This window comes from Nothobranchius furzeri, chromosome 14 (assembly GCF_043380555.1).
Source record: "Nothobranchius furzeri strain GRZ-AD chromosome 14, NfurGRZ-RIMD1, whole genome shotgun sequence".
Taxonomy (NCBI): Eukaryota; Metazoa; Chordata; class Actinopteri; order Cyprinodontiformes; family Nothobranchiidae; genus Nothobranchius; species Nothobranchius furzeri.
In genome coordinates this window covers 60,949,310-60,963,449 of record NC_091754.1, presented here as the reverse complement: position 1 = coordinate 60,963,449, position 14,140 = coordinate 60,949,310, and the positions used below count along the sequence as shown (strand labels likewise).

At 42.0% G+C, this 14,140-nt stretch overlaps 1 protein-coding gene across 1 annotated transcript; it reads left to right on the top strand.

Annotated features, from left to right (window-relative positions):
- The first annotated feature begins 9,060 nt into the window (after positions 1-9,060).
- LOC107377130 (glycoprotein hormone beta-5) lies at positions 9,061-10,285 on the top strand. The gene is made up of 2 exons (XM_015946557.3): positions 9,061-9,339; positions 10,011-10,285. Exons 1-2 carry the CDS (start codon positions 9,139-9,141, stop codon positions 10,197-10,199), a joined length of 390 nt encoding a protein of 129 aa, XP_015802043.3. The 5' UTR covers positions 9,061-9,138; the 3' UTR covers positions 10,200-10,285.
- The last annotated feature ends 3,855 nt before the right edge of the window (positions 10,286-14,140 follow it).

Here is a 14,140-nt window from a genome sequence, read left to right as displayed (position 1 = left end):
TTTCCCCGGTTTGTTATAAGTTGTGGTCGCTCAGTTCTAAATAATCTGTGATTGCTAACATCAGCAGATTGCTGAACTGAGAAAAACCCCGCCGTTCTTTGTTATTTTTAAACAGATAGAAAATATGACAACATTCCCTCTCCCTAATCAAGAGAGATGGACGCTGGTATCACCTGAGGCCACCTTTCCTCTTTAGCCATGTTCATTGGGACAAATAAATAAAAACAGGCAGTAAAATGAGGAGGGGAAAACAGTTCGACGTGAAGGCACGGCAATAAGTCAGAGCTACAGGACGAGAATCTAATGTTAATAAACCTACAACTGCATTACGTAGCAATTTCACAGGATTTCTAGATTTGCACTGTCTGCCCAATGATCTGTGTTTGTTTATGTTGGAGGAAAAAAACCATAGAGAAGGTGAGAAAGAGGAGGAAGAAGATGTATATTTTGGGGACCAACACACCAGAGGGGAGGGGGGATTTGAATGTAGAGAAGCTTACTACTGTATGTTACATAACAGGGATGTAGAATGGAGGAAAAAAATCTATGTGCTAAAAAAATGAATCTTCACTTTGAGAAAACACTGAGAGTCTGTGTTGTTTTTGTGTGTTGTCACTTTTCTCTCATCACTTATGCCACTGAAAGCATTTATTTTGGGCTTCTGTCTCTTTAAGAAGCCACCAGAAGTCAATCTACAAGCCCCGCCTCCTCTCACATAGGCATCCAATAATTACAGCTCTTGGAAAAAGTGAATTTTTGAACATGCAGCCTAGCAAAAACTAAAGGAACCAACAGAAAATATCAGAGGGGGCGGAGTTTAAAATGTGTATTGCTGTCAGGATTCGTGCAGCTTCAACTTTCATGTTGCTTTTGCTCTCCTATCCGTGTGGATTTTCCACACTAATGCAGATATTTGACTAAATAGTAAACATCAGATCCAGTATCGGATCTGAGTTCTGGTCACTGATCAGTATCAGATAGCCTAGGCCAGGGGTAGAACTCCCTTCCCTGAGCATGTTTTAGTTGTTTCCGTGCTCTAAGACAGTTGATTCAGCAGCTCATCAAGCTCTGCCAAAGCCTGTTAATCGCCTGCTCATTCAAATCAGGTGTGTTGATGCAGGAAGACAACTATAACATGCTGGATACTAGCCTTTAGGGAAGGGAGTAGTCTACCCCTGGTCTAGGCAATACTCAGCTCCTGATCTCAACTGTTGACTAGGGATGGGTACCTTTGACATTTGAATCGATTCGGTACTAATTGCCGGTACCTAGGAATCGATACCGGTACTTAACGGTACCAATTTTAGATACTTTTGAGTGTTTAATATTTTAATTCTCTTTTATAATTAAATATATATTTTTCTCAATATATAACCATATTTGATAAATATCACGATAAATAACATACAACTGTTTGTATTTTAACATCGTCCTTGTAGTTTTATAAGCTGATAATTAAACTGATGCAAACATCTTTACTGTGAACTAAATTTACTGTGTATCTTCATTCCTTTTGCCGTCCTTTTCATTAGATTTTTCCTACTGGGAAGTTAGAATTTCCGAGGAGAAAGCGAACGCACCATTAGCTGATAACAATGGCGGCAATGGAAGCTAACATATCAAGCTAACGTTATCTTAAACTGTTTATTTAGCTGCTGGAGCAGATTAAAACGATGATGCCTCACACTTACATCGTTGTCGCTGGTTTCATCTTCACCCAATCACCCGTCGCATTTAGTAAAGTGAAGCCAAACTTTAGAGCGCGTTCATGTTCTTCTAGTCGAAAATTCGGAGTTCCGAGGAGAAAGTGAACGCACCATTAGCGAAACGGAAGCTAACATATCAAGCTAGCGTTATCTTAAACATTATATTTACCTACTGGAGCAGATTAAGATGAGGATGTCTCACTTAGATCGTTGTCGCTGGTTTCATCATCACCCAGTTACCCATCACATTTAGTGAAGTGGACCCAAGCTTTAGCGTGCGTTCTTTCTACCATGCTGCTCTGTTTACAACTGGCTCACAGCGACCGACGACATAACGCTCTTGCGCATGTGCAGCTGTCTAGGCAAGTTATCGTTATGATGGACGGGTACCGAAACGAGGCACCGTTTCAAATGACGTGAATCGGTGCTCAGTCGGTACTATGGAATTCGGTCGGTACCTTAAAAAGTACCGAATTCGGTACCCATCGCTACTGTTGACTCACTCTTCCTGGTTTTACTTTAGCTGTGACGTAACCCATTTGGAGGACCAGGAGAGCAGCTGTGTGATGCACAAAGCAGCGAGCCAGTTTCTACAGCGCTCCGTAGACTACTAAGCACCAACTTTGTGGCGGCTTTTGTGCCAGATTTTTAGGTGTTGGAAGTTTAAAACGGCGATTTTAAAGAGGCAGGATCGCAGCGTGAATTTCTTTTCCTTCCATTCTGCTTGAGTAGCAGCTCTTCCACTCTTATAAATGCCGGTTGTTCTGGCGACATCAACCAATGTCATTTCCTACTGAGTCACCAGGAGTTAACCACAAGTCCTGCCTAGCGACTGCATGGAGCCTTTCCTAGTACACACCCCAGTTCAGGTGTTCAGTTTGTCCCTGACGTGTCCCAGAAAAGTGTTCCTTTAAGATTTCTGTAGAAATGGAAAGGCGCTCATGCTGCAAAGGTTTGGTAAATGTCCTCGTACGTTCCGATAGTGGGAACAGGCCTTTTGTCTCTCATCTTACTTCAGAACCCAGTCATAAAAATCATGACACGCTGCTGTTTAATGGTGTTGGTCATGTGTAACGCAGCGTTGCTAAACAAAAATCTGCGTTCACAAGCAGCAATGTTTGTTTATAAAACAGGCCGGTGCTATTTGTTGGTCTGTTTGCAGGAACAAGACCAACCCCATGGTCTTTGTGGATAAAATGTCTCCCTGCACTGTGATCCTCTACGGAAACTCACAAGCACTCGTTTTATCAGCTTTAGCTCGCTGAAGGGAGAGTGGTCGTTTTGGGTGATTTTAATTTGAAGCTGAAACCAAAAACTTTAGGAAATTTGAAAAAAAATGTATTTAACAATAAAAAAGAGGAAAAAGTATGAAAAACACAAATAAGTAGAGGATTAGATAAACTGTAAAATGTCAGAATAAAAAAAGATAAAGGTTAACATCCTCCAATGATATCGGAAGGATGAGATTTTCCAAGGATTGCAGTGAGTTCCCTTTAAATGGTTAATACCTCCAGGCACCAACTGCCTTTAATGCTTTAAGGAAATATTCACCTAAATCTATGAATGAGGTGAAATAAATTAAAATATTCCACATTTAAACTGGCAGAATTATTGTGCAAGACACTTAATCCTCCATGGCTGCTGGTGGTGTTCAGAGTGACCAGTGGCACCAGAGCATGGCAGCCTTGTCTCCGTCAGTACGCCCCAGGGCAGCTGTGGCTCATAAAAGTGTGTGAGTGTGTGTGGGCGAGTGACCATGGGTGCAATAAAGCGCGTTTGTGGGGGTGGGGTGGGGGGTGGGGGGGTATAGAATATACATGCTATATTATATATTTTTCTAAAATGTAGTAAAAGTTGCAGAAATAGATTTAATTTTATAGGGTTCTGTCACAGAAATGCCGTCTCTCTCAAACACACAGATGCAGGTTGAGGGTAAGAAAACACAGACAAGTCTCATTATTTCCTGGAACTTTCTATTATTTCCGTCTTGGGGTCTCTAATGATTTTCGTTGTAATTGGTGTGATGTCAGCGTGTCCGTCTGCCCAAATGGTCTCCTAAAAACAACAGCAACAGACTGGTTCCATTCACCAGATTGCCCCGAACAGGACACCAGCAGCTCTGCTCTGGACTGGATTAAAAGGTGAGAGTCGCTCTTTAACAGTTTAATAGAAGCAGATTTAAATGATTTTACATCAAAAAGCAGCAGAGCAGATTTATTTTATAATATTAATGCAGCTTCCTGTTTTCTACAAGAGGCTGAGTCCTTTTAAAGATGATTCGTTTTTATTGGTTTTCATTGAAGTGTGAGTGACCTTTATCTAATGAAGATGTGATTATGTAGAAGCATCGTGAGGAAATGATATTAAGTATTGACATTAGAAGAGCCTTAAGAGCACTGGATGGAGAAGAAATAACAACTGTGGACTGGAGTTGTAAATGAAAAGGATTTAATTATTTATGCTTAAAATGAAAGAAGGAAAAGTTGATTTTGCTGCAGTAACCATATGGACCGCTAGATGGCGCTAAAGGTCACCTAGTGCTCCCGGTGTCATGTACTGATATTTGATTTGTGACTATGTCTTAAGGGGAGGACTTTTGAACCGGATGTAAATGAGACCGGAAGTGGGGCGGGGGCATAAAGTGGCCGGGGAGAAAGAACACATGAAGGTTGTGTAATAAAGGATCCAAGAAAGACCGTGCTTCATGTCCTGATTTAATTCAGAGTGCTCCATCTAATTAAGTAGTAAGGTGGACACACAACAATGGCGACGAGGATGACACGAACAAGATTTTGTTTTTGGGAGAAGTAGACCCGGCGGCGGCACGAGGTTAGCGAAAACTTGTGGGCTAACATGGAAAAGTCAGGTGTTCAACCGTTCTCCTGCTACACTGATCCAGCAACGCTCGGACCGAGATGGACGCGGTGGTTAACATCCTTCGAGTTGTTTGCTGATGGGAAAGGTCTTATTTTGGCTGATGATGCTACGGACGCTGTCAAACAGCGGAGACGCGCTCTTCTACTGCACTTGGCTGGACAGGACGTACAGGACGTCTTCTCCACTCTACCTCGGACGGGAGGAGCGGCGGATTACGCCGCTGCGGTGACTGCACTTAACACTTATTTTGTTCCTCAGGTGAATGCGGCATATGCACGCCAAACTTTTCACAAATTATCCCAAACACCAGGAGAAACTGTGCAACAATTTTGTACACGTTTGAGGCGAGCTGCAAAAGACTGCGACTTTCAAGGTGACAATGATAACCAGATAAGGGACGCTATCCTGAATAAATGCACTTCTGAATATGTACGGAGAAAGCTGCTGGAGGAAGGTCCAGGCTTAACGCTGACTCGCGCGTTGGAGGTGGCTTCTCACTGCGAACGAGTGGAGGAGCAAATGGCGGCGATGAGCGGTACCGGGGAAAGGAAAGGAGAGAACACGGTCAGCCGGATTTTTACAGCAAAGAAAGAGAAGAACCACAGACCAAGAGGACAAATGAAAGATGATGCCAAGACAGACAGGCAGTGTTACAGGTGTGGTTATACTGACCACAGGGGCAAAGATCCCAAATGCCCAGCACGAGGACAAACATGCCACAAGTGTAATGGTAAGGACCACTTTTCGAAGATGTGTCGTACAAAGAGACAAAGGAAACAAAATGTGAATGCTGTTGAACAGGATGATTATGCATTTGTTGTAAATGATGATAATTCACCGGAGAAACTTACCTTTTCTGTTGGGGGAATAGAGTTGGAAATATTAGTCGACTCGGGAGCTACAAGTAATGTGATGGGAGAAAACATATGGGAAAAGCTAAAAGCTAAAAAGATAAAGTGTCATTCATATGTACCCAAAGAGCAGAGGAATTTATATGCATATTCATCAGCACAGGCACTCTCGGTTAAAGGTGCATTCAGATGTGAAATCAAGATTGGTGACAGAACTGAAGAGGCTGAATTCATTGTGATTAGAGGTAATGGTGAACCACTCTTGGGGAAAAAGACTGCCATAAAGTTAGGAGTGTTGAAAATAGGTGAAAATGTGGCGGCTGTCACAGATTTAAAACATACTCTTAAAGAAAAGTATCCAAAAGTGTTCAAAGGAGTAGGGAAACTAAACACCAAACAGATCAGCCTGTACATTGATCCAAACGTGAAACCAGTAGCACAGCCACTGAGACGCATACCTTATCATTTGAGGGATGCAGTGGAGAAAAAGATCAATGAACTGATTGACATGGACATCATAGAACGTGTGGAAGGACCTACACCTTGGGTAAACCCTGTAGTGGTGCTTCCAAAGAAAGGTGACAAAGATATCAGAATGTGCTTAGACATGAGAAAAGCAAATGAGGCAATAATCAGGGAAAGATACCCCATACCCACGGTGGATGAAATCTTGCAAGGACTAAACGGATCTGCAATCTTCAGCAAACTCGATCTCAAGTGGGGATATCATCAACTAGAGCTTACCCCGGAGTCAAGAGAGATAACTACATTTGCAGTGCATAACGGGGTATACCGATACAAAAGGCTGATATTTGGAGTCTCATCAGCTAGTGAGCAATATCAGCATGAGATCGCCAATGCACTAGCTGGTATTGAAGGAGTTGAGAACATTTCAGATGATGTAATCATACATGCACCAGACCAGGAAGCCCATGACAAGCGCCTGCATGCTGTGATGAAGAGACTCTCTGACTGTGGCCTGACACTAAACGCAGAGAAATGTCAGTTCAACATGGACAGACTTGTGTTCATGGGAATACTGCTTACGCAGAAAGGCATCGGCCCAACTGAAGAAAGAGTGAGAGCTGTGGTGGAAGCCCGAGAACCAAAGAATGCTACTGAGGTGAGAAGCTTTCTTGGACTGGTCGGTTTCAGTAGTAGGTTCATACCACAGTTTGCTACACTCTCTGAGCCGCTTAGACGTTTAACTCGAAAGGAAGTGATGTTTACATTCGGGCCAGAACAAAAGCAAGTGTTCGAAAGACTAAAGGCTGAGTTAGCTAGAGCAGGTACTCTAGCATATTTTGACAAAGAAGCCCCAACTCGTGTCATAGCAGATGCAAGCCCTGTAGGCCTAGGCGCAGTGTTAATACAAACACAGAATGGAGAAGAAGTACCAGTGTGCTATGTAAGTCGGAGTCTAACAGACTGTGAGCGAAGATACTCTCAAACAGAGAAAGAAGCTCTAGCACTGGTATGGGCATGTGAGAGACTACATCCGTATGTATATGGCAGGAAGTTTGACCTCATCACAGACCACAAGCCCTTAGAGGTCATATACAGTCCGAGATCTAAACCTTGTGCACGCATAGAAAGATGGGTTCTACGACTGCAGCCATATGATTATAAAGTAGTACACATTGCGGGAAAACAAAACATTGCGGATTCATTGTCAAGACTGCTCTCTGATACCACGTCAAAAGAGGTACACAAGCATGAATCTGAGGAATATGTGAGATTTGTGGCAGTTAATGCTACTCCAAAAGCACTCACAACAAGAGAGGTTGAAGAAGTCTCTGCTACAGACTCAGAATTAACAGAAGTGCGAAGAGCTATTGACAATGGACACTTTGAAAAATGCAAAGCATACGCGCCCATTGCAAATGAACTCTGTGTCATTGGCTACATAGTCTTGCGGGGAACTCGCATTATATTGCCAGAAAACCTCAGAGCTCAAGCGCTGTCACTAGCTCATGAAGGACATTTAGGAATCGTTGGAACCAAGCAGCATCTCAGAACAAAAGTTTGGTGGCCAGGGATGGACAAAGCTGTAGAAAAATTCTGTAAAGCTTGTCACGGATGTCAAATAGTAGCCAGACCGGATCCACCGGAGCCACTGAGAAATACACTTTTACCGGATGGGCCCTGGCGAGATGTGGCGGTAGACTTACTGGGACCGCTACCTTCAAACCACTCGATACTCGTACTGGTGGATTACTACAGTCGATATTATGAGTATGAGGTGATGTCATCTACAACTGCTGAAAAGGTCATTGACTCTATTGACTGTATATTTAGCAGACATGGGCTACCAGTTACCATCAAATCTGATAACGGCCCACAGTTCAAATCTGAGCTGTTCGGGAAATATTGTGAGACTAATGGAATTAAACATATAAGAACTACACCAAAATGGGCTCAAGCAAATGGGGAAGTGGAACGCCAAAATGCATCACTGATGAAAAGAATCAGGATCGCACAAGCGGCAGGTCTTGACTGGAAGCGAGAGTTAAGAAAATATGTAACAGTGTATCGCAGCATTGAACATCCAACCACGGGCAAAAGCCCAGCAGAACTCCTGTTCAACCGCAAAATGAGAGGAAAGTTACCGAACATCAGTGAGGCGAAAACAGCGGAGTTGGACGTGCGTGATAGAGATGCGGAACAGAAAGGAAAATCAAAGATTTATGCCGATGAACGACGAGGGGCAGAGTATTCAAACGTTGACACGGGAGACACCGTGCTGGTTCAACAAGACAAAGTGGACAAGTTTACAACACCATTCAATACAACACCACACAAAGTTGTAAGCAGAACTGGAAACCAAGTCACTATTGAATCACCAACCGGAGCTCGTTATCAACGGAATACGACACACGTGAAGAAATATGAGACAAATGGGACCCGAGAAGGACACCACGAACAAAACACTATACCTAAAAAGGAAGAAGGTGAGACACCCACAACAACTGACACCTTCACTCCAACACAAGAGGGCCCACAGGGACCAGAGAGATCAAGGAGATCGCAGAGGATTAAAAAGATACCTGAGAGGTTTCGTGATTTTGTGGTGAAATAAATCATAATAGGTTAAGTTGAAGAGGTAACTTCAAGAGGGTTAAGGTTCAAGTTGCCAGTTTATATGTGTATGTGGACATGTAAACGAGGGGCGAGACAGTTAGAAAATATAAGTGTTAGAAAGTAAGATAAGAAAGAATGTTCAAAGAAAGAAAAAAAAAAAAAAAAAAAAAAAGAAAGGTTATTAAGACCAAAGTTTGAATCTAAGAAAAAGGGGGATGTCATGTACTGATATTTGATTTGTGACTATGTCTTAAGGGGAGGACTTTTGAACCGGATGTAAATGAGACCGGAAGTGGGGCGGGGGCATAAAGTGGCCGGGGAGAAAGAACACATGAAGGTTGTGTAATAAAGGATCCAAGAAAGACCGTGCTTCATGTCCTGATTTAATTCAGAGTGCTCCATCTAATTAAGTAGTAAGGTGGACACACAACACCCGGCACATTTTATTAAGCATTTGTTAAAGTTTAAAGGTGAAACTTAGTCTTTTAAATTGTGTGTAAACGACTGGTGAATTTTAAATAAAATCATTAAGATTTATAAAATATTTTATTATCAATAAGAAACAAAACCAGCTTTTATCATAAACCAGCCACAAAACTGTCTGCGTTCCCATCCTTCCCAGCATGCCCTTCCATCCTCCATCCCTCTCCGTTCTCATCCTCCTAGTTGCCGTGGCAGCTGTGGTGTCTGTCTCCATGACAACAACGCTCCAAAGCTTCCGGGGCTGCGCAGTGCGTGATTTCTCCTTTGTGGCTTTTAAGCCCGGCTGCAGGGGGCTGCACATCACCACAGAAGCCTGCTGGGGGCGCTGTCACACCTGGGAGGTAGAACACACCGCATGATCTACTCAGAAATCAAATTTGGGAAATCTCTCTCTCTCTCTCTCTCTCTCTCTCTCTCTCTCTCTCTCTCTGTTTATTTGGCAAAGTCTGAACACATAACATCATTTTCCATTTTATCAATGAGAAAATACTAGATTGTAAAAATGAGGTTTTGTAAAACTGTAAAATGCATCTTAATGTATTTTTCTGTCTTAATAGAGACAAGTGTTGCCTTACAGTCATTTAAAATGTTTGAAGAGTTTAAAGCTTCATGAACAACCTCTGTTTAGAGAAATCCTTCAGGAATGATGAGCTAACGGCTAGTCTGAGAACAAGCCTAAAGGCTCCACTCTCCTCATGACAGGATGATGAAATTATTTAATACATCTTTAAATTTTAATTGATTTATATATAACATGTTTATATAACATGTTTATTTCTGAAGACCTTTAAACAAACTCCTGCAGGAGCTGGCCTCTGGAGGAGTCAGAATAGCTGCGGGTGACATTAACGCTCATTAACAGAGTTTCACGTAAACTCTTGTGTGGAACAAAACTGACAAGTTCATCAAATAATTTAAACTACCGAAACACAGACAATCCCATTAGCGATGGCATTCCTAAAAAATAGCATGATGATTAATGCTCAGGTGTTTTTGTTTGTGACCCCTGCAGAGACCCATACTTGAGCCCCCGTTCATCCACCGACACCACCGCGTGTGCACCTACAGTCGTATCCGACACATGACGGCCCGCCTGCCGGGCTGCCAGCCCAACGTCTCAGCTCTGTACCACTACCCCATGGCGCTGCACTGCCACTGCTCCATCTGCTCCACACAGGACACGGAGTGTGAGACGTTCTGACGGACCCAACCTGGTGGATCTCTTTTGGCTTCATACTCACTCCTGCCCGTTCCGACCCAGCCCACCTTTTTTTATCCGCTCATCACTCGTCTCTTGTGTTTTCTACAGTTAGTTGTCATATCCTTACTTTTTTCTCACCAGTTATTTTATCATTCTATAATATTTTATCCCTTTAAAATAAAATACTGTTTTTATCTAACTCCTGACACAAAATGCTGATAAACCCGAAGACTTGGTTACCAACAAAAATCACTTATGTGGTTTACAGCCTTTCGAACACATCTGCTTTCTTACTTAAACAAAGTCCTATGTAATTTTAATAAAGCATGGTTGTCTTTATATTTGTAGTACTCTGTGTGTTTTTGCCTTTTTCACTGAGCTTCACTGAGTACACCATAATGGAAAATCCACTTCCCTAAGTGGTCTCCTCCCCTTCCGGTCAGATCATGGGTCCCTGGACCAAAGAAATCCCCCCAAAAAGCCAAATGCGTGATATCGCTCCAATTTTATGTAGTGTGGGTGGCAGCTCTACGCCGCCGCAGAACGGAGCTATGAAAGCTATTTTCTTATCTGCTTTGCCTTACGCCCTGAATCACACATTTGTACTTGAATAAAAATAAAAATAAATGATATGAGTAGGGTTGTCACGGTAACCGGTGTAGCGGTAAATCCCGGAAAAAAGTTAACAATAATATATTTTTTTTTTAAAACAAGACGGTTATTATCTCGGTGGATTACCGTGGCTGCGGTGTAGGCGCGGTGACCCTTACCAGCCACCGTATCATCTGCTGATGCCGGCGGCACATGCACACTTTGTTGTTTACAACCCAAAACTTTCTGGACGCTAAAGCTGAAATAATGACCAAAGGAGGAGACGGCAGCGCTCAGGACATTTATTATCCCTCAAAGAAGACAAAGTGGGAAGTACGGGCATCTTTTGGATATCTGAAGAATGCCGAGGGACAGTTGATAGAAGACGGCTATCCTGTTTGCAGCACGTGCAGAAAAAGTGTCTGTGAAAGGCAGCAACGCTTCAAATCTCATGACACATCTGCGTGACCATCACCCACAACTCTACAGCCAACGCAAGGCAAGCTAACGTTAGCATTTTAGCTAAAATGCGTGATCCGAGGATTTGGGTTGAGGGAGAACGCAACGAGTGGCTATATAAAGCAGCCGCAGCGCCGCTACCTGCATATAAACCGTGTCGCGGACACCGCCATGTTGAAATGACGCTATGCATTACGGGGCTCCCAGGGGCAGATAAGAGTTGGTCTCTCTCCGAGAATAATTATGAATTTAACAACGATTACTGCCTGATGACATTTTCCCACATCTGCAAAGCTCACTGGAAGGACACAAACCGAGGACGATATTTTCCTGATATAGGGTTTATTACTCAAGTAAGGGTAAAAAAGTATCTGATTAGAAGGCTACTTGAGTACTGAGTATCATCTGATCTAATATTTTTAAAATGATGACATCAAACAGACAAAAAATAAGAAGTTATGGGCAAATATTGGTATTTTAAAGACTAAAAAGGAAAAATGTAAACAAATAAACAACATCATTACAAAATAACACATTTTAGGCTAAATTTAGACACAAACTGAGGACAATATTTTCCTGATATATAGGGTTTATTTAGTTGTCTGAAAATGTAACACGTTTAAAAAATACCGCGATAATACCGAAAACCGTGGTAATTTTGGTCACAATAACCGTGAGGTTACATTTTCACACCGTGACGACCCTAGATGTGAGTTTCATCTATGTCTGTCTTTACTTAGAGAATTATCCGCTCATAAAAATCCAAAATCAATATGACTACAAATCAGACGTCGCATTAATAACATCACCACAAAATCTCCTCTCTCCTAGCATAGCTGCTACTTACCACATGGCCAGATTTATAGTGGTTTTCTCCATGTTTGATGCTCCTTCTGTCATCCTGGAGGAAAGATTGGCTAAACTCACAGCCATTTTATCCTCTGTGTCTGGTTCGATGACATCAATATGGTGAGACAAACATTTGTAGTCCTACCCGTCTTTTCACACAAAACCTAAAATAACTTTTGCCACTTTTCGAAGAAAGGTGTTTTCTTGCCATCAAAATGTTTTTAAAACATCAAATCCATGACACATATCAAACTGATTTAATCTTTTAGTTCTTTTTAAAACACAGAAAAGGTTTTATTTACCGGCAACGTTTCGTTTGCGGCTGCAAACACGAAGTTCTTCCACAAAATGTTCTCAGATTTGTTCCTTGTCTGCCAATAGATATCTCTGGCACTCATTGTTTTTCAAGAGTGGTGCTGTTGATGGATTTAAAGGAAGTGGTGCGCTGACAGACTGCAAGCTTGTACTCTTCTTAGCTCTTGATGGACAGGTTAAAAACTTGGCATGTCCTCGTCATTCTCTGTGGCCCTGCCTCAGAGCACGTGTGTCGCGGATCAGGGTGTTGCGTATCTCTGTGATATAAACTAGACTTTATTACTGAGGCGTTCCACAAGACTCGGTCATGGGACATTTATAATTAGTTGAACTGATTTTAGGAGCTCCTGTAAAAAATGCCATGTAAAAAATCATCATGTTTGCAGATGATAAAATCTTGTATAATTAAGGGGTACCCCTGTCCTCTTGCAGAAAACTACAGCGCATAAAGGCCAGATCAACACTTAATTCCCTCAGGCCATTCAAAAACACGACAATCTTTTATTCAGAGACATTTTCTAAATTTATTTGATCTGGCTTTGGTTTAAATAATGATTGAATGAGAAACTGGTGTGTGACAAGTTGTTTCGGCATATTCATTTTTGGGGTTTAGTCTATTAAATTATGTTACTGGTACTTATATTCAAACATGTAAAAAACTGACATAAGAAAACACGTTCATATTATGTCATAATAATATTCTGACAGAATAAAACAAGATGGCTGGGGATTATTTCCGTTTGTGGGTGCTTTTTACAGATGGGGATAAATAGATTAACGGGACCAAAAACATTGTGTTAAAAACAGGAAAACTTTACTTAATCCTCTCTTTACTTTGACAAAGTGCCTAAACACACACACACACACACACACACACCATTCATCCACTGCCACATGAGCAGACGGATATGATGTAACACAAACTAACTCACTCAGATTAAAATAATAGAGCTTAAGTGGAAGCGGACACATTTAATGAGATCATCAGCGAATCCACCGTTTCCATGGTAACTGAACGCGACAGGACCAGGGAACGATACAAACACCAGTCACCTCGCTGAGTCACTGTGTTGTGTTTCAGTGTTCCTGTCCTGCTGATGATGTGCTGCAGCTCATTCACATCATTCATCTCTCTGTTGTATCTTCTCCAGAAGAAAAACCACAAGTAGAGGAATAAAGACCAAAAACGAAGCGCTTTACAAAACAAACACCCAGTAAAACTACCCAAAATAATGCAGAACAGTGAGCTGAAAACCTGAATCTCCGAGTCCTTTAAATGTCATAAAAGAGGCAAATTTGCTTTTTTTTAACTGAACTTTGTCTAAATTACACATTAGTGACTTGAATTGGTAGTTTGGGTTTTTGCTGATGAATAGATTTATTCAATAAATCTATATCATCTATAAAAAGACTAGTCTGGTGAAGATGGTGGCTATAAGGTCAATCTCATTTCAAGATGAAGAAGAGGAGAAGCAGAGCCAGCTTTTATCAACAATATACAAACCATGTGTTCACACACACACACACACACACACACACACACACACACACACTGCAGACCCTGACCCGGTTGTGGCCTTCCTCCTGCAGCTACAGACGGAAAACTCAGCCTTGATTTGTCTCATTAGGATCTGCTCAGAATGAGCATCATGATCATTTTCTGTGCATACATGTGTGTTTTTACATGTGTGAGTCTCTGCGAGGTGAGGTAGAGCTGTGCATGTGTG

Bases quoted from the DNA above. Each gene is read 5' to 3' on its own strand.
- LOC107377130 (XM_015946557.3), top strand. From the start codon at position 9,139: ATGCCCTTCCATCCTCCATCCCTCTCCGTTCTCATCCTCCTAGTTGCC. The intron at 9,340-10,010 runs GTAGAACACACC...TGACCCCTGCAG, and splicing joins GGCGCTGTCACACCTGGGAG to AGACCCATACTTGAGCCCCC.